Here is a 25475-nt window from a genome sequence, read left to right as displayed (position 1 = left end):
GAGCTTTGTTGGGTTTGGACCCAAAGCGAAGAAGCTTCCAATCAAAATCTTTCCTTTTTCACCTCAGCTGCTTCTTGCACTTTTGCCTCTTTGGAAAAAATCAATGGAAAAGTTGTTGTATAATCGGATTATATCGTAATTGCGGAATATTTTGTGAAACAGTTGTGACAGTGTGATGATTCGGTGATCTGTGGATGTGTGTGAAGGGCGGCGACACGTGTTATCGTCTTTTATCTGATTAATCCGGTTCATCGGTTGTCTTTTAGTTGTTTTAAAGATGAATAATGCAAAATCGCCTCATGCTGTTGTGCCCTTTTAGCGTATTTAAAGACGCTAAAGGGGGGGGGGGGGGTAACTGACGGTTATTTTGGTTTTTCATGTTGTTCGGAGGAATCCGACAGATCGTGTTACTGAATAAAAACGCTGTCTAAACTCTTCTGCTTCATGGTTCTTCCTGTGATAATTAGATGCAGAGCAGAGTTATTTCTTCTCAGCGTTTGAGTGAAACGAACAAGAGAGAAAAACTACTTAAAAACCTTCGAAATGCAGCTGCAACTTCTGCTTTCTGCTCTGAGAAGCGGTGCTGCAGCTTCTCGCTTTACACACAGCAGAAAATGTGTCCTTAGGTTAATGAAATATCTTTTTTTAACTGCAACAACTATGAGTGCTAGAGTAGAGGAATTAAAACTGTTCAACGGAGTGTAAAACGGACTGTTGAATGAAATGAAACGTGTAGAAGGAAGATGTTTTCAGCTGCTTCCACCCACAACCACTTTGGTTTGGTAGCCCTCTTGGAATGCTAATGTGAAACTTTAGTGATAAACCTCACTATGTACAGTCCAGTCTCACATTAATGGCAAATACCACATGTTCACAGACATGTCTAAAAGTGAGAAATGTCTGAATGAAACCACCAATGTCACGACCTACGTGACTGCGGCCATCAGTGTTCGACTGGCATCATATTGAGAGTCTCCAGCTCTTAGCAGGAGACTTTCATATCTAAATGTGTGCCTCCCCACGTGCTCACCCACAGCAGTTCAGAGTCCAGAACACCTCTCAAATCCTCTTTGTGGAGGAACACATGACCGTGTGTGGCCCGACGGCGGCGGAGTGTTGTTGCAGCAGCCCTGTCGGGAGGAGGCACATTCCTGCTGCGCTAACATGACCAGAAATCACCGACAACTGACCTGGAGCAGAGGCACCTTTTTAACTTGTGACCAGGGAAAATGTTCGATGATGTGGTTTCTTTTTAATCATGTGAGACACAAAACTTAAGTGAACATTAAACACTAATGTATCTGCATCTCTCTTTATCTGCTAAGTCAGTGTTTCCATTATTAAATATTTCTGTCCTCACTTTCCGCTCACGTCTCCCGAAATTATTGATAGATGATTATCTTAATAAGACGAGGAACCAGCATGATTAATCACCCATCAGCACTGCTCACTACCCATCAGCACTGCTCACTACCCATCAGCACTGCTCACTACCCATCAGCACTGCTCACTACCCATCACACATGGACATGAACGGCCTTTGATTTTTAATCTTAGACTTATTCTGCTGCTCAGACTTTCTGATCGACATGATGAAAATCTGTCTGCAGATGCTAAAAAGGGTTTAAAAAAAACACTTAAAGGCCATTAAAAGAGTTTAGAATGTACTTACTTTTCCTGATGCATATTCCTGCATCAATAATAAGAATTATTCTTATAATTATTATTCAGTGTTCTTCAATCAGTCTTTGACCAATAACGAAAGGATCTCTTGAATAAGAAGTGAAACAAAAAGAAAAGTCTTTCTTCAGCTGATAAATGATTTAATAACTTTTTTTTCCTGAAAGTAGTTGCCTCAACACTTTGTTTCCTCCAAACAAATCATTCATTTGTATTCTGTGTTGCTGTGTGTGTTTTTGCTTCTTGTTTCTTTCATAATCACCTTGTGTCTTCTTCCTGTTTGTGTTTCATCATTGTTGCTGTATTTCAGACATTTTTCAGTCCCTCCTTCCCTGCGGGTCGGCAGCAGCTCGCTGCTGCTACACTTCAGTCACGCACATGTTGCCCTCACATTTAAAACACGAGGCAGACAGGGTGAATCACCTTTTTGTTCAGCTGGGAGTAAATGAGAACTGGACATTTTGCTCCAAAGGAAATATTCTGATTTGTGCTGTAAAACATTAGACGTGACAGAACAGGAAATCTGAGATGTGTTTTCCAGTAAGACCTGTATTCTGACAGCCTGGCTGGCTTTCCATTGTGTTCCAGCTTTTATTCATCTGTGGAGAGTTCATATAAGAGCAGAAAACTTCCTCCTTGAAGCTCCTGGTGACCGAGCTTCCCTTGTGACTTAATGCTTTTAACACAAGCTGAAGTATTTCCTCGTTGCTCTTTCCAAACGAGCCCTGAAGGGGCTGCAGAGCAAAGGAATGGCTTTATTACTCCTAAGGTTCACACAATCACTGTGATGGGGAAGTTGTGCAGAAACGTGGGGATTTGCTGCTGGAAATACGCTGCTGGAACCAACAAAAGTAAAGCAAAATAGCACATATATATGCTTACATCTGAGGGTTTATATATTTATTATATTATTAAGCCAAAATGATTCATGCCCAGGTCAGATTCTTTTGATCATAGCACATTTTTTGTTTTGGTGACTAAAGAGTGCAAAGCACTGTAAAATGTGCTCTGATTCAGCCTCGCCAACGTAAAACAAACTATAATGCCTCCTGATCCTGATTCCTGATCATTCTCATATTTACTCCCTGTTTTAGAGCTCTCTGATGAGCTGCAGGTGGAGAAGAGTTAGTGTGGTAGTTACCTGGTGAGTGACAGAAAGATCTCGGTTTTAAAGGTAAATTCAAGTGATTTTGCAGTGAAAGGGCAGCAAGTGTTCCAGTGACGTGGAAGGACTCTACTCCCTCAGAGCACTCTTGGCCAAAGAAGAAAGTGTTCATTGATTGGATGTGATTAGTATTTAGTCAGTTGGACACGGGGTCATAGCCTTCGTTTTCTGATGATAAGCAGAAACATTCAGACTCAAGAAGGTCATCTCTTGGTCCAGATGTCTGACACGGTGTTCAACAGTCTTTCGTCACTTGTTTATGTCGTTTCCAGTTAGATGAATTGGCCTGCTACGTAAAACTGTGCACACGTTTTTTCTTTTTTTAAGAAACTAACGCTTTATTCTTTCTGCAACAGCAATGGTGACGTTGCTCTGCTGAACTGCACGGCCATCGTGAACACCAGCAACGAGTCGCTAAGTGACAAGAACTCGGTGTCTGACAGCATCCATCATCTGGCCGGGCCCGAGCTGCAGGACGATCTGCTCAAACTCAAAGGTACAGTTTAAAGGATTTCTTCTGCTTCAGGTACAGATCTGACAGCAGAGGGCGAAGATGGAACAAAGAAAACAAAGAAGGATGCTTCCTCCTGCCCTTTGAGTTCTGTTTTATAGATATAAACATTCACCTGGTGCTGAGTTTAATGAGAAACTGCATCATTTTAGGAAGGCTGTGAAGCTGCTTTGGGAAATGTTCATTCACTGAAACGATGTCATACACACACATACACTGAGGTGATGATAAACTGGAGGTTCTTTAAGGCAAATATCACAAGTCTGCAGCTTAAAATGGAAGGTATCAGCATACCAAGCATGTGGTCTGTGAAATGTGCGCAGGATGTCGGACGGGAGAGGCGAAGCTGACCGAAGGCTTCAACCTGGCTGCGAGGTTCATCATCCACACAGTGGGACCAAAGTACAAAGCCAAGTACAGGACGGCGGCGGAGAGCTCGCTGTACAGCTGCTACAGGAACATCATGCAGCTGGCTGTGTAAGAACCAGTGGTTCAGTCCCTCTGATGGCTGCCAGCATGAATGGAATCTGTGCAGATGAGGGCTGCAAATCCCTTTAGTTTGTTTTGTTCTTTTCTGTCCTCTCAGGTCTGACTTTGTTTGATAAACAGTATTTTGATGAAAGCTAATCGGAGCTTTCCAGTTCCTCCCTGAAAGAGTCAGTGGTATTAATCAAAGCCGCAGCTGTTCTGGTAACTTGAAGTATTAAGTCTTTAAAGTTGTAACACTGTAAAAAGGCGTAAAAATGCACAGCTGATACCAGTCCTCCTCATTTCACGCCTGTTCTATATATAAAATGGATAGAAAGATGTGTAAATGTTGTGGTTTTCTGGGTGTAGACTGAATGTTGTGCACAGTATCTGAGACATTTTTGTGCGCGTGTCCACAGAGAGCAGTCGATGACATCCGTCGGCTTCTGTGTGGTGAGCACAACCAAAAGAGGTTATCCCCTGGAGGACGCCACACACATCGCTTTCAGTAAGACGCACACACGGCTGTTTTCTGCGCGACACTCACAGCTTACAGCCTTGTTGCTTATTTTTTCACACTTGTCTTTTACAGCCGGATCTGAAATTAGGAGCGAGTTTGTAAAAGGGGAACATACAGATCGGTCAAAGCAATGAAAGCAGAACACTTCCAACAAAAGAAATGAGAAACAAATGAGCAGAAACAGGAGTTGGTGTTTGTAACTGAACTGAAAGCTCAGGAATGTTTTTAATCACTTGTTCGCTTTAGCAGCTTTCTCCATCGTGGGTGTGATTATTCACATACTTACCTGTTTACTGCTCCTGTTACCGGAGGATTCCCATAACATCACAACCGTTTCTCCAACCTTTTCCCTCCCTGAACGGATGTTTCCAAAATGGCATAACCTAAAGATTCGGATAACTGCGGACTTTCTTTACTAGTTTGTCTTTAAATCTTCCCGCCCTTTACAATGCTGCCGACCCCGTGACCCTACATATGGTCAAATTTGGTCCCACACAAGTTTGCAGCACCTGTGATGTCCTTGTGACTCCTTGAACACTGATGGTCTCTCGTCATGTCGGACTCGCTGCCTTTGAACCAGCGTTTCAGCTCCTGTTTAAAAACTTAACACTCAGAATCAGCTTCTCTTTTTTTTGAAGCCTTCGTCCAAAGTCTGGTTCTGCCATCACAACCTCTAACCTTACAAACCTTTAAATGGCAGGAGCCACTTTATTTGTGCTGTAAATTCTCTGATAATCCAACGTAAACGGCGCTCTCTGCTTTGATCGAGTGAGATGAGATGAGGATGGCATTCGTCTCGGGCTGCTTCTGGCCCTCGGGTCTTGTTGTCCATGCGATCCTTATATGGATGCAGAATTTACTGCAGGTCTGCTACACCAGACTGCATTTGTTAGTGTAACAAATCTTTCCTCAAAGATGCATTCATGTTAAATATTTATGCCAGTCTCCAAAGTGTTTATACAGGAACTGGTGACAAAATGTGTCCGTTTAACCACAGTATAACATGCATTTTGATTACTATGTGAACCTTTTTTTTTATTTAACCTCCTGGAAGACATATCACAATCAGCTGTTTTCTACTTTTAGTCTATTTTTTTTTTGTTGTTAAATCACAGAAAATGCAGGAATTCTGTTGCATTTTTGGCTTGTTTTGCATTGTATGATTTACATTAAGTCCGACTTTCCCGATGTTGCGTTTGCTAATCTGGGTCATGTCTTTATATGTGAGGTAATGGTGGTGTGCGGTGGTGTTTTTACAGGAACGGTGCGCAGGTTCCTGGAGAATCATAGGAACAGCGTTGAGACGGTGGTGTTTGCCGTGTCAGACGCAGAAGAGGTTTGTTTAATTCTGCTTCTTAAGAATAGTCGTATCACAATGATCTGCACAGATAACAATCATGTTGAAGAGAATTGATCATTACGAGTATTTGAACTGTAGCTTCCATCATCATCACATTCTTTGGGCATATTGATGTCCGATAACTGTCGTTCAAAATCTAAAGAAACTGTTTAGCTCTCATATTCCCATTTGATAGATTTTACCAGCATTGGAAGGATGTTGCTCTGTTCAAAACGAACGTGCGTCAGCCTAACACTGTATTCATTTCAAGGCATTCGTTTGTGCACGTGAAAAGTGACAGAAATAGCAGTGATTTCAAAAGAAAGTTATAAATACTCTGGATTATGTGATTTAGCAAAGTTTTACTAAAGCCTTCTGACTCTTTTGATGTCTTGCTATTTAACGTGCCTGTATACTCTGTATATTCATACCCTGATTTGCACATATTCTTTCAGCCCGTGTACAAAAAGCTGCTGCCTCTGTACTACCCTCGCTCTCAGGGAGAGGAGAGGGCCTGCCTGCCTCTCATCCCAGCTGACGTCGGCAACTCTGAGGGTGAACCCGTTGTCCCAGAGAGACAGATCCGCATCACTGAGAAACCAGGCAGCCTGGAAGGTACTTGATTCTTTTAGTTTGCCTGCATTAGAAAGGGACACGCAGTGAACATCACCCTCTCGCCCGCGATTTATTTATGAGACGACGTGATGTTTTTTCAGGTGGTTAATGATGTTCGAGATCAAATAAGTTCTTTGGCTATAAAAGTCAGCAAAATAAGCATTCACATGCACAATTTGAAGTTGGGTTCATCTCCATTTCTGTCAACAGCTCTCAGTGTCTCCAGGTTATTGTTGGCATTTAAAAACCTTTTTTTTCAGTTTAAGGCAGAATTACCTGAACATTTCAATAAGGACACAAGTCAGGCCGTTATTTAGTCAAACATGTGGCTTACTACCCAGCAGTCAGCCAACCGTTGGACTGACCATAAAGGCACTGAACAGACACCGTTTATAACCACACGTGCAGGTGTTCTGCCTCAGTTTCCCGTTGCCGACCACAACATCAGATATAGCACAAAGATGAAGGTCTGGGCAAGAATGAAATATTCATGCGGACAATGTTTCAACTCCAGTGAGTCAGCTGCAGGTCGTAGAAGATGCTAATTGTGCATCTGGGTCAGTGGAGCTGACACCTGACTGTGTGAGTCACACGATTACCTTCACACACTCACCTGCTCCTGTGTGTCATTCATTGCTTCGTGGCCTCCTGTGGTTTCATTCCACTGCAAGACAAAGAATTACTGTGTTAATGAGGTTATTCCTTAATATACCTAAAACACTCCGAGCTGAAAGATAATGATGGTTATATAAGAGCAGCTGCATCCTGGTGCGATAAGCTGTATGTTTTACATTCAATATACGTTTGATCCGATTAGTTGACTATTAAAATAATCGTTTGTGGCAGCCCTAGTAGAGACGGTACAGATCTCTGCTTCTGTGTTTTCTGTGGTATTTATTAATTATATTGAGTAGTTTGAAGTATATTTAATCTACATTCATTAACAGCCTGAAATGGTACAAAAGAGAAGGAGGTTGTCTAATGCTTAAACTCTGAATGATACTGTTTGGTTTGTCTTGCACTCGGCATCATCTGCAGCTCATTTAAGAGCATGAGGGATTGTTGGGTTCATTGTTCATTCGGCTGTTTGGGGAAAGTAGTGTGAAGGTTTCTGTAGTCTGGTTTCAGCAGACAGACGTGGCTGCTCGGTTATTTTGGTCAGTATTTTCAGTTTATAATCACTGAACCATAAACTTAAGTGGTTGATGTAGTTGAAGCCTGGGAGAGAGTGACTTTCAGCTTTTTGGAGGAGTGAAAGTTTAATCCTTTCTTATCTTCTGTTTAGTTTTGATTCATTATACTCATATGGTGCCAGTTCACTTACAGAGAAAATAAACAAGTGAAGTTCTACTCCAGTTGAATACGATCCACCTCACTCCAGATGTTTTCCACTTCAATTCAGTGAGCATCAGTGCGGAGCTGTAATGTTCATAAAAGGTGTAAACCAAAGCAACACATCACACAGACCCTTAACTTTGGTTAAATCCCCCGCTTCTTGTGTACCTAATATTGGTTATTCAGTATGACTCGGTGTTAACTGGTATATAGACACGGAGTCAGGGGACTGAATTAAACACCTGAGCCCAGATTTACCATCACTTTGCACCTGTTGCAAACCCTGTTTTGGTGTTGAAGAGTTAAATCTACGCCTGGAACCACACGCAGAGCTCAGGAACTCACATAAAGGATGAAACATATGATAGGATGGTCCTCTGCAACACACTGGTGGTGCGGCCTGTCCATCAGTGCTCTGTTTTACCAGGTAAACAGAATAACTATACCATTTACACCCGACCACCTCCTCCCAGGGGGCTGTAAATATTACACTTTATATATTCACAGAAGTGTGAATGCGATGGATTTCATTTACACAGAAACAGAAGATCAGGGCTGACAGGTAATGAATTAACAATCTGTAAAAGGTTTAAAGGAGTACTTAAACCAGGGCTGTTTAACGCTTTGGCCACTTTTATGCTCATAAACAGATTTAATGGTCAACATGTTGGCACCAAGTTAAGACAGATCTGTCACGTGGAAATTGAAGATATGGCACATCAAAGCCTTTCTTGGGGCTTTTTCTTCCATCTAGACTTGAAACCTTGAAGTTTATTATGTAGTTATTAAGGATCTGAGAAAATCCCAGATAAACATTAATGGAGCATCTCAAACTCTCCTTCAGGCCTTAAACACTCCATGTAAACTGTACTTTGTACGAACCCTCCACTTCACCTCACCTAAGCTGTAAATGTCAGGCTTTGGTGAACTGAACTGTGAAAATAGCACCAGGCTGTGTGTCAGGGAGCGCTTGCAGTTACTATGTTGATGCCTGTTGGCTGATGCTTCAAAGTGTTGATCCAAAGCAAGCAGGCTGCTTTCAAATGAAAGCCAATAACAACGTGCCAATGTATATACACACTGAAGAAACACATGGCCACGCGCTTGTTGATGGAACGTGTGCGGTGCACATGTTCATAGGGAAACAAACTTAAAGCCGAGCCTGGATACTGCTGTGCGAGTTTATCGGCCTCGACTACTACAGGCTCACCAAGTAAATGGAGTGTGCATCATTCTGTGCCATCTGTTTGTTCCTCTAGATGGTTGTGAAGAGAGCCTGGATCTGGATCTGGGTCAGGTGGGGAATCACGCCTTCGCCCGGATGGAGGGCGACGTGGACAAACAGCGGAAGTTGATCTTACAGGGCCAGATGTCAGAGGCAGCCATACAGAAACAACACCAGAGAAAGTAAGAGTCGAAAAGTAACTGCAGCCTTCTGTAATAATGTAGAAGACCTCTCTTTCTACCTCTGCTCAAACTGAAGCGTTAATGTTGTGCATGCCTGACCGCTTGGCTTTAAGGACGCCGTCATCAACAGCATCCAGAACTTGCACGACTTTTCCATGCGGCTACATTTCCATTGAGGTCCAAGGTTCAGGGTCGTTAGGGTCGGATTTCCTTTTGTATTCCCCAGAGTGTCAATCTGTTTGACCTCGCCTCTGTTCAGTCCACCGAGTCTCCACTGACCATAGCTACGCCTGAAGCTTCATTTTTCTGAGTAGGTGTGCAGCTCTGGAACCTCAGATCAGTTGGTCCTATGAGTGAGACTGCTGAGGAGCAGGTGGCTGCATCAATGCCTGAACTAAAGTAAATCAACTGTCTGCAAAATGTTCCCATTAAGATGTTACATATATTGTTATTGATTTAATATAAGATCACTTACTACTATTAATACGGATTAGCTGTTAGGCATTGTCTGAAACTCCTCTGTAGATACAGAGCTTAGACGTGTCTGTGTGGGAGTCATCAACAATAGTCCAATATTATGTAGTAAAATGCAGTTTCCTTTTACTGTATAATTCCTACCAAATGATTCGGTACTCTTACTTATTATTAAAAAAACCTAAAAATCCTGAACTTAGGATATCGTATTAAGCTTCCAGAGCAAAACAAGGAGTATAAAACAATGTATATAGAAGGCCTCAAAAATCATTGCAGATGTGCCTCCAGAGTTTTATCTACAGCTGACCGACCAAATGATCTACTGCGTGGTAAACTGTGCTTTTTTCAAGCCACGGCAGAGATTATTTAGAGCTCTCGCACATCAATCATTAACTCACAAATAACTTTCCTGCCCTAAAGCTTTACCAGATGCAACAAAATCTCATCAGAGGCAGTAAAATTTTAAAATGTGGGTCCATTCTGTGGCTGTGGCGTATGTTCAGCTGCGTAACCACACAATGGAGCTTAAAGTCTAACTGTGTTTCAAACCTGCAGCTACGGTCGCTGGCTGTGTCGGGCGAGAGCAGAGGATCTGTCAGACATTGCTGCGCTGAAAGCCTTATATCAGACTGGTGAGTGTTTGTGTGTGTGATAGACGCGATGAGAGACAGCTTCTATGTTATGACCTTGTAAGGCTGCTCGTTGGGGGCGATGAGGGATCTTTCATCTGGTTAAAAGTGTCTGTTTCACATCACTGAAACCAGTGCTGGTGGAGTACAGTCATCTGTTTTCCCACCACCTCATTCATATGATTAAAAAAGCAGAATGATTAAGATCTTGAATTTAGATCCTTGAATGTACAACTTTAATCTGAAGTCTTGGGAGGGGGGTTAATGAATATAAAAAAAGTGAGCTAATTACAAAGTATTTCCTGGCCTCCTGGATGTTCTCCAGTCCCAGAAGTCACCTATATTTGACCCTCAATTGTCTAAATTTAACTGCATCTTTGCGTTCTTTCTCTGAAAGGTGCAATTATTTGTCTTTACCAGCAGGGGGCGATGTGTCACCATTGTGATCCGATTCAGCTTATAAAGACTGGATGAAGGAGTCCTTCATGTCACATTTGAAGTGGTGTTTGATGATTCTGTTTGACTTCTTTTTTTTTTTTTTTTTTTTTAAATTATGGCCAGATGCCTGCATTGATGTCAAATGGGGACATCCAGACTTCTTTCTGGTTATATCGAATATAGAATGTAAACACAGTTAAAATAATTTGTTTATGAGGAAAAAGCCTCTCTGAAAAGCTTCTTTGTCAAGTTGTTGTTGTAAAGGAAACCCACATAGCAGGGCACGCGGTTCGTTTAGAGAAAAGGATTTTATTTGTAATTCGTACATTTAGAATCAGACAGAATGCAAAAGAATCTGGATCATATTAAAGTTAAAACAAGTGCAAATATATATGTCCCATGAATTTAAAGGGTGTTTAAACTAAACTCTCTGAAGAACATTACATGAGTAATTTTATTTAAGTAAATAATAGCACACAATTTTTAAACTTTTTCCAAAGGAGGTTAGTCACCGGTTTTAAGGACAGATTAAGATCTCGAAGAAAGAGCAGCACAACGTGCAGGCTGGGCTTCAAACTGCAAAGCTTCTCTGAAAACAAACCTCAGTAATAACGAACTTTAAGAGGGAAAATCTGATACATGTTAAATAGAGACTCTTCCTCTCGGTCTTATCCTGCGTAAATGTTCCTTTTCTGTCTTTTGGTTGGTTCCTTTTGTTATTTTTATGTATTTATTTCTCTATACATCACTTTCTAAATTAGAAACAAACACATTTTGCTGTATTCCAACTTTAGAAATGTTACTAAAACTGTCTTTGTTTCCATTTGTTGTTGTTTTTTCATTGTTTTATTGTTTTGTTGATTGTATTTACCATAAAGTTATACTTACTTCATATTATTTGGTTTATACAGTCGGAACAAACTCTGTCTGTCTGTCAGAACGTGTCCAAACCTTCCTGACAAATGTTAAAAGCTGCATCAGAGAATTGCAGCTCAAACTACATCAACAATATATCCAGTGAAGAACAGGTGGCATTAAAAGCTTTCCCGTCCGGGTAAAGTTGGTCATTGTGTGTTTCCATGAGTACAAACTGATTGTGTTTTCAACCTTTAAGGGGTGGATATGTGTGGCAGGACAGTGATGGTCGTTGTTGGACGAAACATCCCAGTGACGCTCATTGATCTCGAAAAGGTAACAAAAAAGAAAACGGGTATTTCAAAACTATGATCTACAATGTCTGTTGTGATTTGGATTTTTTCAGCATCTGTGTGTGGTTGCTTGTTCTTTTGTCGCTTGTGTGAAAACGTGCACGAAACCTAAATACAAATGCTCCCTGTTTCAGTGCCTGTCGCACAAATACTGTGGACCTATTTAACTTCCTGCTGTGTCATCATCTAACAAAATATCCAAACTAAAGCGTTAAAAGTCTCATTTCGCCGTCTGATCCTTTCAGATATTGGTGTGAAACTCAGTGAAATTCAGTTAATCTTTGGCTCCCGTGTTTGCCTTATTAGAAACGTTCCCCTCATGAGAATGGAAAGAACTGACAGACGAGCCTCAGCTGTCACCAAACATAAATAATCCAGAAAACAATCTGGATTGATTAAAAAAGGTCCGTAGAAGTGTGTTCACACTCACTTTGTTTGTGTTTCTGTGTTCAGGCGCTGTTGTACTTCATCCACGTGATGGATCCCATCACCGTGAAGGAGTATGTGATGGTTTACTTCCACACTCTGACCGGAGAGCACAACCATCTGAACTCAGACTTCCTCAGAAACCTCTATGACATCGTCGACACAAAGTCAGTCTGACATTTTGCTGTCCTGATTAACAGAGAGACGAGAGCTGCGACGTGAGGCCTTTCCTTAAAATGCATTCATGTGTTATATCTGTGCTTTTTAATCTATTTACGACCTAAATTCCTGAAAAGTTGTGACACTTTTCAGGAAGTCTCATAAACCAACATTTTATTTCCAATAGACAAAATGTTAGATGTTGAAAGTGAGACATTTTTACTAAATCTCTTTAATTTAATAGCAGCAATGTGTCTCCAGAAAGTTGGGACAAGGCCAGCAAAAGGCTGTAAGCGTAGGAGGAAACAGATGGAAGAACATGATGCACTTAATTAGTTGCAGTGGTTCAGTAATCTTCAAAAAACTGAAGCAGATTAATGTTCCTATATGTAAAATTATGAAGACTTTTAATATTCTATCATCTACTGAGCGTGATTTCATGAAAAGATTCAGAGAATCTGGAGACATCTCAGTGTGCAAGGGACCTGAAACCTGTCGTCTTCTGGCCTGGAAATCACTGCACGGGCTCAGGAACACTTCCAGAAATCACCGTAAAGCTTATCATGCAGGGAAGAAGTCATATGTGAGCATGATTCAGAAACGCTGCCGTCTTCTCTGGACCAAAGCTCATTTAAAATGAACCGAGACAAACTGGGAAACTGTTCTGTGGTCAGATTAATTCAAATGTGAAATTAGTTTTGGAAATCATGGAGACGAGAGGGACCATCCAGCCTGTTATCAGCACTAAGTAATCTGTTCCAAAGCCTGCATCTCCGATGGTTCGGGGGGTGCATCGGTGCTTATGGAACTGGAAACTTGCACATCTGGAAAGCCGTCATCAATGCTGAAACGGGTTTTAGAGCAACATCTGCTCCCATCCAACCGTCTTTTTCAAGCCCTTGGATATTTCTTCAGGACAGCGTTGAACAACATTCTGTATCAAAACATTTGGCCCAGTTTTAAAGCACAAAGTACGATAAAGATGACCCTGGATTCCTAAATCTGACAGTCACCAGCATTCGTCTCCCAAAAGTCCGGCAGCTGGTCCCAGATGTTCGCAGACTGTAAGAGGGGATGCTACACTGTGACAAACAAAGTCGGGATCAGCCAGTATTTTTCATTAAACACTATTTGATGCGTCCCAACTTTTTTTTTGGATATGGAACTGAAACTTGAAAGCAAATCCAAGCCCAATGAATTTAGGCGTTAGCCCCCATTTAGTATCAGTCTGGAGTTACTGTTCTAACCTCCCACTCGTCCAGATCTGTATGTTTGAGGTTGGCAGCAGAACGGTTTAATAGCCTGAACTAGCTGACAATCATACAAAGTTTTTCTTTGAATTTTATTTCGCAGAAGTCTCAGCATTGACCCTTTTTCTCCTCCTCTGACCAGAAATCTTGCCCACACCTCGGCTTGTTTTGTGGAAATCTGGCAGCCATTTTTGGAAGTGGAAACTTGAACGTGGAGTGACTTCTCAGGGGGATTTTCTGGCTGCGACTGACCCTTAATGAAACGGCTCAAAGTTTTAAGTGGATTCTGTTTAGCTGTTCGTAGAAATTGGAAAACTCAAAGCATGACAAGTCGCTGTCTGTGAAAATAAGCCGTAGACCTTTGTTATGCAGCGCAGTGCCAGTGTTTTATATTTAAAGAGCAATGCTGACAAAGCTTTTTGGAATGTTTTGCTGATTTATTAAAAAGGATCTCTTATTTTCATAGACATTTCATAGACTTGCAGCTGAGCTCTGGTGTATCCAGTTTCTATCCACGGTGCTTGTGAACTGAAATCTCTGGTCATGGTTCACAAACTGAATCCACTAGACGGACAAGATTATATCAAGACACAGATGAGAAGGATACATGAAGATTTGTGCAGCTTTAAAATGATAAAAAAAAAGTAAATAGTGCTTCTTTTACACATTATTCACGGGAAAAGAGGACTTTTCTGTGGTTTTCTTTGTTTCACACAACAGAAAAAGCTGCCGCGTTGTGGTTGAAACGACCATAAACCTTAACCCGAGTGCTCAGTGCTCAACATGCACAGTTGAGTCGAGCTGCAGTTAGAGCTTGTCTGGGCCATTTAATTAGACCACCGTCCTTGTTCCAGTACTTGGACAGAATTGAGTTATTGACTGTTAAATATGCCCAACGCCATGTTGCTGTGGACCGGGTCTTTGAAACATTCAGGACATTCTGCTGCTTTGAACTCTCCTTCATGGGGATCATTTCGCATGTAAGTGCAGCTGAATGAAACTGCACAGATGTTGTCTAAAAGTTACTTCAATGATGATTGCTGTGGCTCCAAAATGACGCATAGTACTAATGGGCTGAGTTTCAGTGGACAGTCTGGCAGTGAGAGCAGTTTTAGGGGAACTGTGGAGAAAGCATCGAACATCTTGAGCTTCATCATTGCGGAAAATCATTTGCTGATAGAAAATCGTTGACTTAATCCATTGCAGGATGATATGCCAGAGTGCCAAAACCTTGAAAGGGTCTTAGAGCTTCCTGTAGATGATAATTTGTCATTGAGATATCAGGTTTGCTTCATGAAAGCCAGAGAGATGCATTCCAGCAGTCAGACTTGGATCAGACTTAATTTATTGACCAAAGGCTGTGGGACACTGGAGGATGTTTGTCATCACGCACACAGCATTAAATCATTAGATACTCGGTACACATGGACTCAGATGTTGTGTTAGTACCACTCAAACACAGCAACATTCTGTTTGTAATCTGCTGAGGTTCACCACTGATAACTATTTTGATCCAGTTTAATAGGAGCCACATCCTCCAAATAAAAACTGGAATTGTTTACAGCTCCGTGCAACAATCAGAGCCGATCCCCATCTGTGAGTCATGAAAAGTGATACCTGTGGCGCTCTGCTACCTTTACGAACTCCTCACAGACGTATTTAAAGCCGTGTTCTGCCACGTTGTTCATTACTTTTCTTTTTACATTTCTGTTTGATGCTTCTCATCATCTAAGGTTTTTAGTTCCAAACATGTCGGGCGAACTTTTATATGGCAAATAAAAGAGGGTTATTGCTCAAGCATTTCTTTGTAAATATCCATTATAGTTTACAGTTCTTCCAGATTTAGATTTGACTGACTATGCGCTGCATTTTTGAGGAAACTGTTTGGGGATAATCACATACATTTGGGATCTTTTCAGTTTGATTCAACTCAGAATTAGCTGGTCCAGATGCCTGGAGTCAAGTCACACAGGTTATTTCACTTTAATGTACAGCATCAGCACTTAGACCAGAAATCCTTTTTAACTGGAAGCTACTCAAGTAAAACATAGAAACTCATGGGCTGAACAACCTCATTCAACTTCTCTAGTTCTTATCTCTTTCTGGTTTCTAGTAACCACAACTGACAAGGCTTCCTGTGTCGGTGGGAAACTCCGCACAGTCAATCTGCCACTTTCTATGACTTCATTCTGTGGGTTTCTCCTCAGCTTTCTTACTTTTTCTGTCGTGAAAATTACAAGCAGTGAAAATGTTTCTCATTGTGTTACGTGATAAGTTCACACACAGGCCATCAAAAGCTGGTTCAGAGACAAGGTGGAGGCTCAGAACGGGAAAGGGGAAGAGTTGAATACCCGGTTTCTGCTGTCACCACTGAAGCAGAATGAAAACGCCTTCGTATGGCTTCACCCTTTCATCGGAACTGGGAAACCCCATTCAGTCTTTATCAATAACCCCGAGGATGTTGGTACACTCTGCTGATTCATGACAGGACTGAGGGCGTAATGCTGATTCCGTTTAAATGTCATGGTTATTTTACGTCCCACAAACCTCCAGCTCACTAAACAAGCACCATCAACTCCACCAACCGGCCTCAAGTTGTGTTTTTTTTTTTTTTTTCAATTTATTTGTACATATTTTCACACTTTGGCTCAGTCAAGGCATAAATACGAGAACGTACCTGTAGTTTATCTCGGACTGAAGTTTGGCTGCTATCTGCCTTCTGGAGCAGTCGCTCGTCTTTCTAATTTTAAAGAGTTGCACCTTTTTAAAACAGAGCTGAGTCTATTCATGCCCCTTCCTTGTTTCAAGTTGGATGACTAATTTGAAGCAGTTTCATCCCTCAAGCAGTTATGGCTTCTCTTCTTCTAAAGGAGGGGGAATTGGCGACGTTGACCTCCACAGGCAATGAAAGCCTGGCCCGACATATCGAGCGTGATCAATCCATCCAGCTGTTGATTGGCTGCAGATGCATTTTGGCTCAATATGATCTAACCAGCAGACTGAAGCCAAACTCGAACACAAGACATTTCCAAACCTGTCTGGCAAAATGTGGAAATGTTGAGGCTGATCGTGGGGTAGTTCTGCTGCTTATCCTCTCAGGTTTTCATCCAGAACATCGAGTTCTTCGGTCTGTTGGCCAAAAGTTTTGTATTTTAAGAACAGATTAAATCTGCTGTACCTCTGAAATGTGCCGATTAATTTCAGGGGCCGTTTGTAGCAGCAGTGTGGGCAGCTTCGTGTTTTGTTTGTCCTGGTATTTCAGAGCCCTGCGGTCTCACGGTCACACTGGTATGAGGAACTCTTTAGCGTCTCTTTGGGAGAAAGGAAACAAAAAAAGAGGAAAGCTGTGGTTTCCTCACAGCCTCACACTGGTTTGGTGACCTCAGCATTGCATCTCTGGTTTTTGCCAGTGGTGTGGTTTTAATACTCTATTGGAGCATGGCGTCCTGAGGAAGGGCGCCACCGAGGACGAAGTGGGTCGGCTCCAGTTATGACACACCAGGTTGGTTTTTTTTGGTGTTTCATCTGTTCAGCAGAAACTGGCCCAATAATAGGTATTCTTAATAAAGTCATTACAGAAGAAGTCATTTACTGGAAAAACTAAATATCCTAATTTCATGTTCGATGAAGCATTTTAATGGAATTTATATGATCCCATCAGTACAAAAACATTAACAGAGCCCATGTGGAATGGTTGGCCGTGCCTTTTCAGGTCCGTGAAGCTGGCTAGTTGCCACTTTTGGACTGAGCATTGCGCCCTGAAGGCGGCTGGGGACTGGACGCCTCTCCGTGGAATGATGAGGCCTAACCGGCGTTTAATGGATGCACTGATGGGAGCGCAGGCTGGCAGATGAGTCCCAGTCGAAGTGGTTGCATACAGCCTGGGTTTTGCTCTCAGACAGACTCCTGCCTGTGCATAGTACACACTGCAAGCATGTGAGGGCTGTTGGCTTCATGAGAAGCTCATGTTTTAGCGTGTCCGTTGCTGAATGTTTCCCTGCTGGCGGACAGCCTGCAGCTCATTTTTGGTACAGTTGTGTTTTTGGGACAGCGAAGCTGCGCCTTTGGAAGCGCGGCTACAATGACTTCACACACTTGACTAGTTTCAGATGATTAATCTTTTTCACTTCATCCACACTCTATTTTTTTTCCTTTTTATTAAATTCTGCTTTGTTTCTCTGTTTTATTTCAAGATTAGTGAGTCATAACCCAAACTGAGAGGGGCTTTCTCTTAGGTCCACTGTTTTGTGTTCCAGGTTTAAAAAGAATTTGAAGGCCTTCTACTTTGTGCATCCAACATTTCGCTCAAAGGTGAGATTCATTTATCTTTGCATGATATTTAGATCTATAGAGCTTATATATAGCGTATTGATCTTAATGTTTTCATCGTTGTAACATTGTTCGATGTAGCAGTTATAGCGTCCATTGTTGCCTTTTTCTTTAATGTTACTGTAACCCAGGGGGATGGTTCATCATTTTAAAGTTCTCCAAACCTTTTATGGAGTATTTGGATCACTTTTGATTCAGAATTTCTGTTTTCACGCTACTTTGTTGTATTGTTTTGGCAAATATACATCTTCAAACAATCTGCGAACTTATGAGCTGCCATCTAACGTCTGCGGCTCATGCAGCGGACCGGACAACAAACATCCAGGCCAGGAGTTCTCGTTACATGCATGGATCATTATAATCTCAGAGGGTTTTGAAAATGGTATTTTAGCCTGTGCAATTCAATTCAATTCAGTTTAAGTTATATAGCTCTAAATTACAACGAATGTCATCTCAAGGCAGAAGCAGAACCAGGAAGGGTGGCCATCCGCCTCGGCCAGCTGGGGTTTGAGAAGACAGAAATGAGGGGGGAAAAACACCATAACAGCATTCAAAGGATACCTGTTGGAACAGGGAAACACAAGTTAATAACCACAATAATGTCACATGTACATAATATCATTTGAGAAATGAAACGGGGAGAAAAGAGAGCAAAGTGAGGAAAGGTGTGACAGACGAGGTCCTCCAGCAGTCTGAGCCTTTAGCGGCTTAACTATGGGATGTTTCAACACTTGATCTCTGTTGCTCTTCATGGACGACACGATGGCTCCCTCAGATGTAAATAGCCAGTTACAATCAGATTGTAAACTAAGCGTTTTGTTCCTCGTCTTTATTTATCTGCTCGTACAGATTATGACCTGCCATGACATTGTGAAACTCTGGCTCACACAAACGCACATTAGTCTTGCAAAATTTTCTGAAACAAAACCATTTTTGTTTGAATAACTCTGCTATAATGACACCAAGATTAATGCTGTCCCTGGACAGAGCTTCAACCTCTACATATAAACATTATTAAAGAATCTGCATCGCTTCTTTTACGCAACGTGTTTAGATGCTCGTCCTGATGCAGATGCAAATGAAACATTTCTAAATATTTTCCTGTTGGCGCAGAAATGCGCTCCTTGAATGCTCTCTGGTTTGTATCAGTTTATTTAATGTTTACAAGGGCCACAGTACTTTTTGCTCCAGTGGCCAAACTTTCCATTGGATCATTAAAGTGTAATTAGAGTTAATCCAGTTCTGCTGTTTTCTTTTCTGTGTTCTGGTCTTTTTTTCTTTGTTTATGTCAGGAACTTAAAATAATCATCAGGGTACATATAAAACTATAAAAGAAGTGTTCCTTTTTGTGTTTCCATGCTCGATCCAGGTCTCGACGTGGTTCTTCACGACCTTCAGTGTGACTGGCTTGAAGGACAAAGTGCGTTACCTGGACAACCTGCCGCAGCTCTTCACCTGCATCAAACCCGAGCAGATCGACATCCCTCCGTTTGTCCTGGAGTACGATGCTCGAGTAAGAAGCAGCGCACGTGATCCATAACCGACTCTGCACACACTTTATTTTTTAAAAAAAAGTTAATTTCGAGAAGATTTTTGACCTGAAAACATCCACAGAGCGACATCAGCTGACTTCTAGTTGCTTAACATTCCTTCAGATGAATAATTTTTTTATTCTCCCGGGATATTCAGCTGGGGAAGGGTTTTGTTTCCTGGTATTGTACACTCTGCTAAAGCAGCCGGACCATGTGAGCGGGAATCAGTCAGGCTAAACGTTTAACCTATTCCATTAAAACATGGTGATATGTTTTCTTGGCAAAGTAGCCAGTTGATCTGGAAAGGAAAGCTTTATGTAGTCTGGTTACACCATAAAGAAGTGGCACGCTGTGACTTTAAAGCTCTCCGATGCCAGTCACTGACTTCTTCTTTTTAATTCAAGTGTTTTTCTTTATGCTTTTCCAGTCTCCCATCGGCCTCCCATCCGCTCTTGGTTTACTGTCGTTTAAAGGAAACTTGCACGCCAAACTCTGAAATATGTTTACACCCATGTGCGTTTCATTCCCTGCACTTCTGAGCTCTCTTTTATCTGAATTTGATATTTCTCAGATATTTTTTTCAGAGATGATGGAAACAGCCAGTATTTCATCTTCCTTTCACATGTGTCTGCCTTTTCTAAGAATGACACTAATTAATCAGTTTGCTGACAAACTCAATGAAAATTACACAGTCCAGGACGCTCTGTGTTGATCCTGAGCAGAGTGAAGTTGCTTTGATTAAACTGCTGCTTTAAAAAGAGGCAACTTTATTCCTGCACACTGAGCCATGTGAAAGTCTCTCTAACTCTAAGATTGGTAGGCACAGATGTGTGTTTGTGTGTATGAATAGATTCCTCTTGATGATTCATCCAAATTAATGCTGCTGGGTTCAGGATTAGTGTGTACAACCCCTGGAAAAAAGGATATAGCCACAACAATTGGAGGATTTAAATGCTTTTTATTTTTTAGAACAGCTCCTGTAACACTGATGGTTTTAACTTAATCACCTATCGGTAACTACAAATACGTGGCGTAAATGCTTTTTTTTTCGAACAGTGCCTGTAACACAGATGGTTTTAACTTTAATACCTATCGGTAACAAATAAGGCGTAAATGCTTTTTTTTTTCCGAAAGAAAACCAGGAAAAGTCATCGATCGCCTTCTTCATCTTCCTCCTGTGCACTAAAACCATCAAAGTCATCTTCTTCCGTGTCCGAATTGAGCAACCTCAGAACTTCATCACTCACTTCAGTTTCTTCATTTTCGCTCTCACAATCTCTTCTCAGATTAATCGCCTTTAACTTAAAAGCTGCATCATATGCATTTCTTCGTGTCTTCGAAAAAAAGATATATTGGCCTCACCTTATTATAAGCCGCGGTGCTCAAAGCCTGGTAAAAAGTAGCTGCTTATAGTCCCGAATTTACGGTACTTTGTTGTAGCTCCTCTAGCTTTGAAATGGGTTTCTGAGTGTTACTTTTTAGTTTTTTGGAGTTAACGGATGAGCTGTGTGGGATGGAGCCTTGTCGTGGACCTTTGTTTTCAGTTTCCACTCTAAAGCCGGGATAGGCTCCAGCCCTTTCACAACCCCGAGTGGGATTAAGCGGGTTTAGAAAATGGATTGGATTTTCAATCAGTTTCAGATACGGACTGTTTGCTGCCAGCCGTGTCATGGAGTTCACGCGTCTTTCCTGAGGAAAAGCTCGAACAGTTCACAGCATCATTCTCCCTTTGATGGACGGAATGAGAAACCTGTGCCGTTAATCCCACCTGTGCCTTTATGGTAAACCCCTTATTACTGATCATTGCAGAAATGTGCTTGTCATTCTCATGTTTCATCTTTAAGCAGATTCATCTCTGAATTTCACTTTGATCCAATCATCCACAGTCCATGACTGCATCTCTTCGTCCCACCGTGACCTTGTTTTCTTCTCTTAAGGTGTTAGTCATGGTTTTACTTTTTCTGTAACTGGTTTCTTATTGTTTGCTCACAAACCCTAACTTCTGTTTGTGCCCATTTGTTTCCCATCAGTTTTTCTATTTTCAGACATACTGCTTTGAGTTTTTTCCATCCTGGCGCTTTGAAGTCTTCCTTCGTCGACCTGTATGTTTTCTATTTACAACCTTCCCAATTTTTTTGTTCTTGCTCCAAATTTTAGTCATACAAACATCTTTTTCCAGACTGAGTTGAATTATCCTTTTTTTTTTTTTATCCTTTCCATTGCTTTCCACTGACAGCTCTTATTACAATCAGCCAGGTGCTACAGATTGAACTCACTTATCTGCAGACTCTTTAGAAAAGCAAATATATAGTGATCCCATCATATGTTTCACTACTTCATCTGATACCAAAAAATCGTGAATGACATCAAACATGACCTGCCCAGAGTGCCACATGTTTCATCCGCGTTAGCAACAGTGAGCTAGTTAACATCATTACATATGTGCTATAGCTTAATCTCGGTTAATACACGTTCTGTTGGCATAAACTCAAAATGTGCTCACATAAAGGAGGTACGGAAATTAAAACAGCGGCTCAGTTAAATTCTGTATTTCACCCATAGGTTTGCCGTGTGTGTCGGTCGCTACGCTGCTGATGCTCCGCCACGGCACTTCACTTTCACATCTTTTCTTTGGTTGAAAACCTCTTGGAAAACCTTTACCTCTCATCTTGGAACCTGGCAGCTGACATCTCGACATCTGTAATGAAAAGCAATGGCTTAGAACCCATTCTAAGTATTATTTTAAGCTCCTTTGTTATTGCCAATAATGGACACCGGTGACATTTCAGCATCAAAATCTGCACAGTTTGCTCCAACAGTGGAGAAGCAGCACATGACACATTCAGACTCACGGGTCCCCAGAATCCCTTGGCTGTTGAGTCTTTGGGACCAATGCCACATGCTCCCAGAATATAATTACATGTTTGGACTGGCGTCTGCGACCTGATCCAGCTGTGTTGAGAAGTGTTTTGAACAGAGAGCTCAGCATCTCTCTCCCTAAACTTAGTTGCAGAAGTAATTATGCAACTACAAAACTGATCATAAGCCCATAGCCATGGCTGCATGGTGAACCTTGAATAGTGTTTTATTATGGCCTTACTGTGATTAGCATCGTAATCCAATGACTAAACATTCCTGGACTCAGCGCATTCACATCTCCATGTAAAAGAAAAGAGTTCACACAGGTAGTTCCTTCCAGCACCCCAGAAAGGACTTGGAATACTTTTTCATGTGAAAGCTCATCATCACGGTCAGTTTCCTGACCCGAAGGAAGGCGCAGGACAACAACTTCCTCATTCATTAGCATGAAACATACAGTTACAAAGTTGGGGAGGTGGATATGGATAAACCTGCCATGCCACCTCTCACCCAGACCCACTCTGAGTGGAGCCAAGGTGTTTTTTGAGAACCTGTGCTGTGCATTAAGGTGTCTCCTAACGCTGTGTGCAAACTCAACTTCTTTCTCCACCGGAAAATAAGCAGTGGCTTCTCCATCTTGCAGTGTGACCATAGGAGAGCTCTTTGGAGCAGAGCCTGGTCAGTACTGATGGCTAAAGGCCCAAACACAATGCTAGTAACCCATTCCCAGACTCCTGGCTGCATTGCAGGAGCCCTGTGTCTCCATCTCAGGTTGGGTAATCTTTTAATTTATCTTTAGAATTGGATGTAATTGTCCATTCACCCAGTTTGCTTCAGAAGAACTCTGCTAACGGTCATAACACGCAGATCCTTAGATCAACCTTTGACCTGAAGAGATGGTGATTAATAAAAGATGATTAACTCGATATATTTTATTTTGATAAGAGGTGGAACAGAAAAATGATACAGATATTGGCGGACTCCCAGCCTTCAGTGACTCACAAAGAACACATTTTTGGATCAACCTCAGTCCTTGCTGGGAATTAAACTTTAAACTTCCAGTATGTGAACACAGCTGGTTGCCTCCATTAAGGCTGTAGTTCGGTGCAGTTTCCCTTTTCTGCACTGCAGCCAGCAGACAAACTGAGCAGCTACTTTAATGCCAACACCTGTGAGCTGTTGCCTCACAGAAACCGTTTAAATCGCAGGGTTGGATTACATTACCGATGGAGTGCGGAAAAAATAATTATTCTGTTTATTTGCTGAAATGTAGCCTTAACGCCAACCTCTAAAGATAAAACTCCCTTTAGGACTTAACCGTTGGGGAATGTGGTTCTTTGCAATCAGAAGTTGGGAAGTTTGCTAAAAATGGATCGATAATTTGTAAGTGTAACCTGCTCGATCCTTTATGAACAGACACAAGTATAGGAAAATATAAACAAATCTAAAATTCAGTGCTTGAAAGAGTTATGATCGAAGTCTGAACTGCCAACAGGCAGAATGAGGGCTGACATCGTCCTGTTGAATAATTTCTCAGGAAAAGACATGATGGGAGCATCACCTTTATATACCTCTACATCAATGGTACCGTCACACATTAGTAAGTCTTCCATGCCATGGACTCCGCTGCGCCGTGCCACATCTTCCTCTGACAACAGTCTTTCTCATCTTTGACACATAAATTGTGAGAATGCTGCTATTGTTTTCCTGTTTCTCTTTACTATTATTATTATTCCATACGTTTTTTGAAGCTTAACTACTTCTGCATACTTTCACCGATTTCTACAATTTTGGTATCAAAACGTTCAGCTCGTTCAGAAGATTCCGGCTTTTGGTGTTTATAACTTTTATACTTTTTTAAAATATTTAACATTTTATGAAAATTATATGCAAATTTAAACTCTTTCTCTTCTTTTCAGCCTAACTAATTCTACATACTTTCAGCTAGAGACACCATTTAAATTTTAAACGGTTCAGAAGACATTCAGCTATCACCAAATGGTTCAGCTTTTTGACAGCTTCAAAAACATGAAAAATACTTTTGCATTTTTTCATTCCTTTCATCAAATCTTTCGTTTTTCCAATGGGTTCACATCATTCCACTATTGTTATTTCAACTGTAAATTCCTTCAACCAAGACTTCAACAACTGGCCTTTCAGCAATTGAAAGTTTTTCCGCTTTTTTAGCAGCTCATCAGCATTCTCACTGCTGTTTTGCAGGAACAGCTATTTTTATAGTTCAATGTCAGTTTTTCCCCAAAAGCAACTGAAATGTTGACTCATCTGACCACAGAAGACGTGTCCACTGTCTTTCTGTCCATCCGAGATGAGCTTGTGTCCACAGAACTAGTTCAAATATGACTTCCTGCTTGTGTAAAACGTTTTCAGGATACATTTCTGGATACAGCTGTTGACTGTGTTACGTATTCCTGGGTCCATGCGGCTGTACTGACCATGATGACGTGGACTTTTACACTCTAAAGTTATTGACTGAAGTATGTCAGCTGCCATGATGCTGTGTGAGAAAACGTTCCCAGATATTCTGCGGTTATAAGAATCTATATTTTATTACAGCAGAGCGACAGTCTGAAAACGCTTTAAGTAACCATGAGCTGACGCGTAGTCTAAACGGGCTGATTTTCAATGACAATGTCTTACATCTGTAAGACGTCTGACAGGAGAAAGAGGAAAAATCTGTGAATGAGAGCAGCTTTACGGGGAATTCGGCTGATTTAATGTACCGATCACTGATTCTGATTCAGTGTTGAGCTCCAACCCATTCTTGATTGGAAAGACACCCTCACCTGTCACCAGTTAATCTTCTGATTATTGAATCTCCCGGAACAGTGTTACATGCATGTCCTCAAGGCCATTATGCCATGTCAGTCTTCAAGGGGAGGAGAGGCTAACCTGCAGAGCTCAACAGGATAACCAGTTCCACCAGTTAAATGTGAGCTTGAGTTACCTGTGATCTCAGGTAATTGTAGCTTTTCTAGAGAATCAAGTGAATTGAAAACATAAAACCACTCATCAGCTACACCCTCCTGTTCAATGCCCGAGATACTGTTACGTTCTGAGATAATAGTGAAACCAAGCCCACCTCACCTGTTTGCTTCAGTGTTTCCAGTTCA

The 25475-nt window shown here is 41.5% G+C and overlaps 1 protein-coding gene across 3 annotated transcripts in view; it reads left to right on the top strand.

The window, feature by feature from the left end:
- Window positions 1-25475, top strand: part of gdap2 (ganglioside induced differentiation associated protein 2) — a 358630-nt gene that overhangs the window by 3329 nt on the left and 329826 nt on the right. For all 3 annotated transcript variants that reach the window (XR_011917975.1, XM_072397435.1, XM_072397434.1), the window contains 11 exons: window positions 3202-3341; window positions 3680-3833; window positions 4244-4332; window positions 5604-5680; window positions 6139-6298; window positions 8893-9040; window positions 10070-10146; window positions 11696-11772; window positions 12243-12382; window positions 17881-17935; window positions 19323-19466. Coding sequence is in view for 2 of the 3 variants with exons in the window: in XM_072397435.1 (XP_072253536.1) it covers window positions 3202-3341; window positions 3680-3833; window positions 4244-4332; window positions 5604-5680; window positions 6139-6298; window positions 8893-9040; window positions 10070-10146; window positions 11696-11772; window positions 12243-12382; window positions 17881-17935; window positions 19323-19466 (1261 nt within the window). In the remaining variant the exon portion in view is untranslated. The remainder of the gene's footprint in view (window positions 1-3201; window positions 3342-3679; window positions 3834-4243; window positions 4333-5603; window positions 5681-6138; window positions 6299-8892; window positions 9041-10069; window positions 10147-11695; window positions 11773-12242; window positions 12383-17880; window positions 17936-19322; window positions 19467-25475) is intronic.

Source organism: Leuresthes tenuis, unplaced genomic scaffold (genome assembly GCF_036924035.1).
Source record: "Leuresthes tenuis unplaced genomic scaffold, fLeuTen1.0.hap1 SCAF_12, whole genome shotgun sequence".
Lineage (NCBI taxonomy): Eukaryota > Metazoa > Chordata > Actinopteri > Atheriniformes > Atherinopsidae > Leuresthes > Leuresthes tenuis.
Note: the sequence above shows the minus strand (reverse complement) of the source record. Positions and strands in the feature narration are given on the sequence as shown.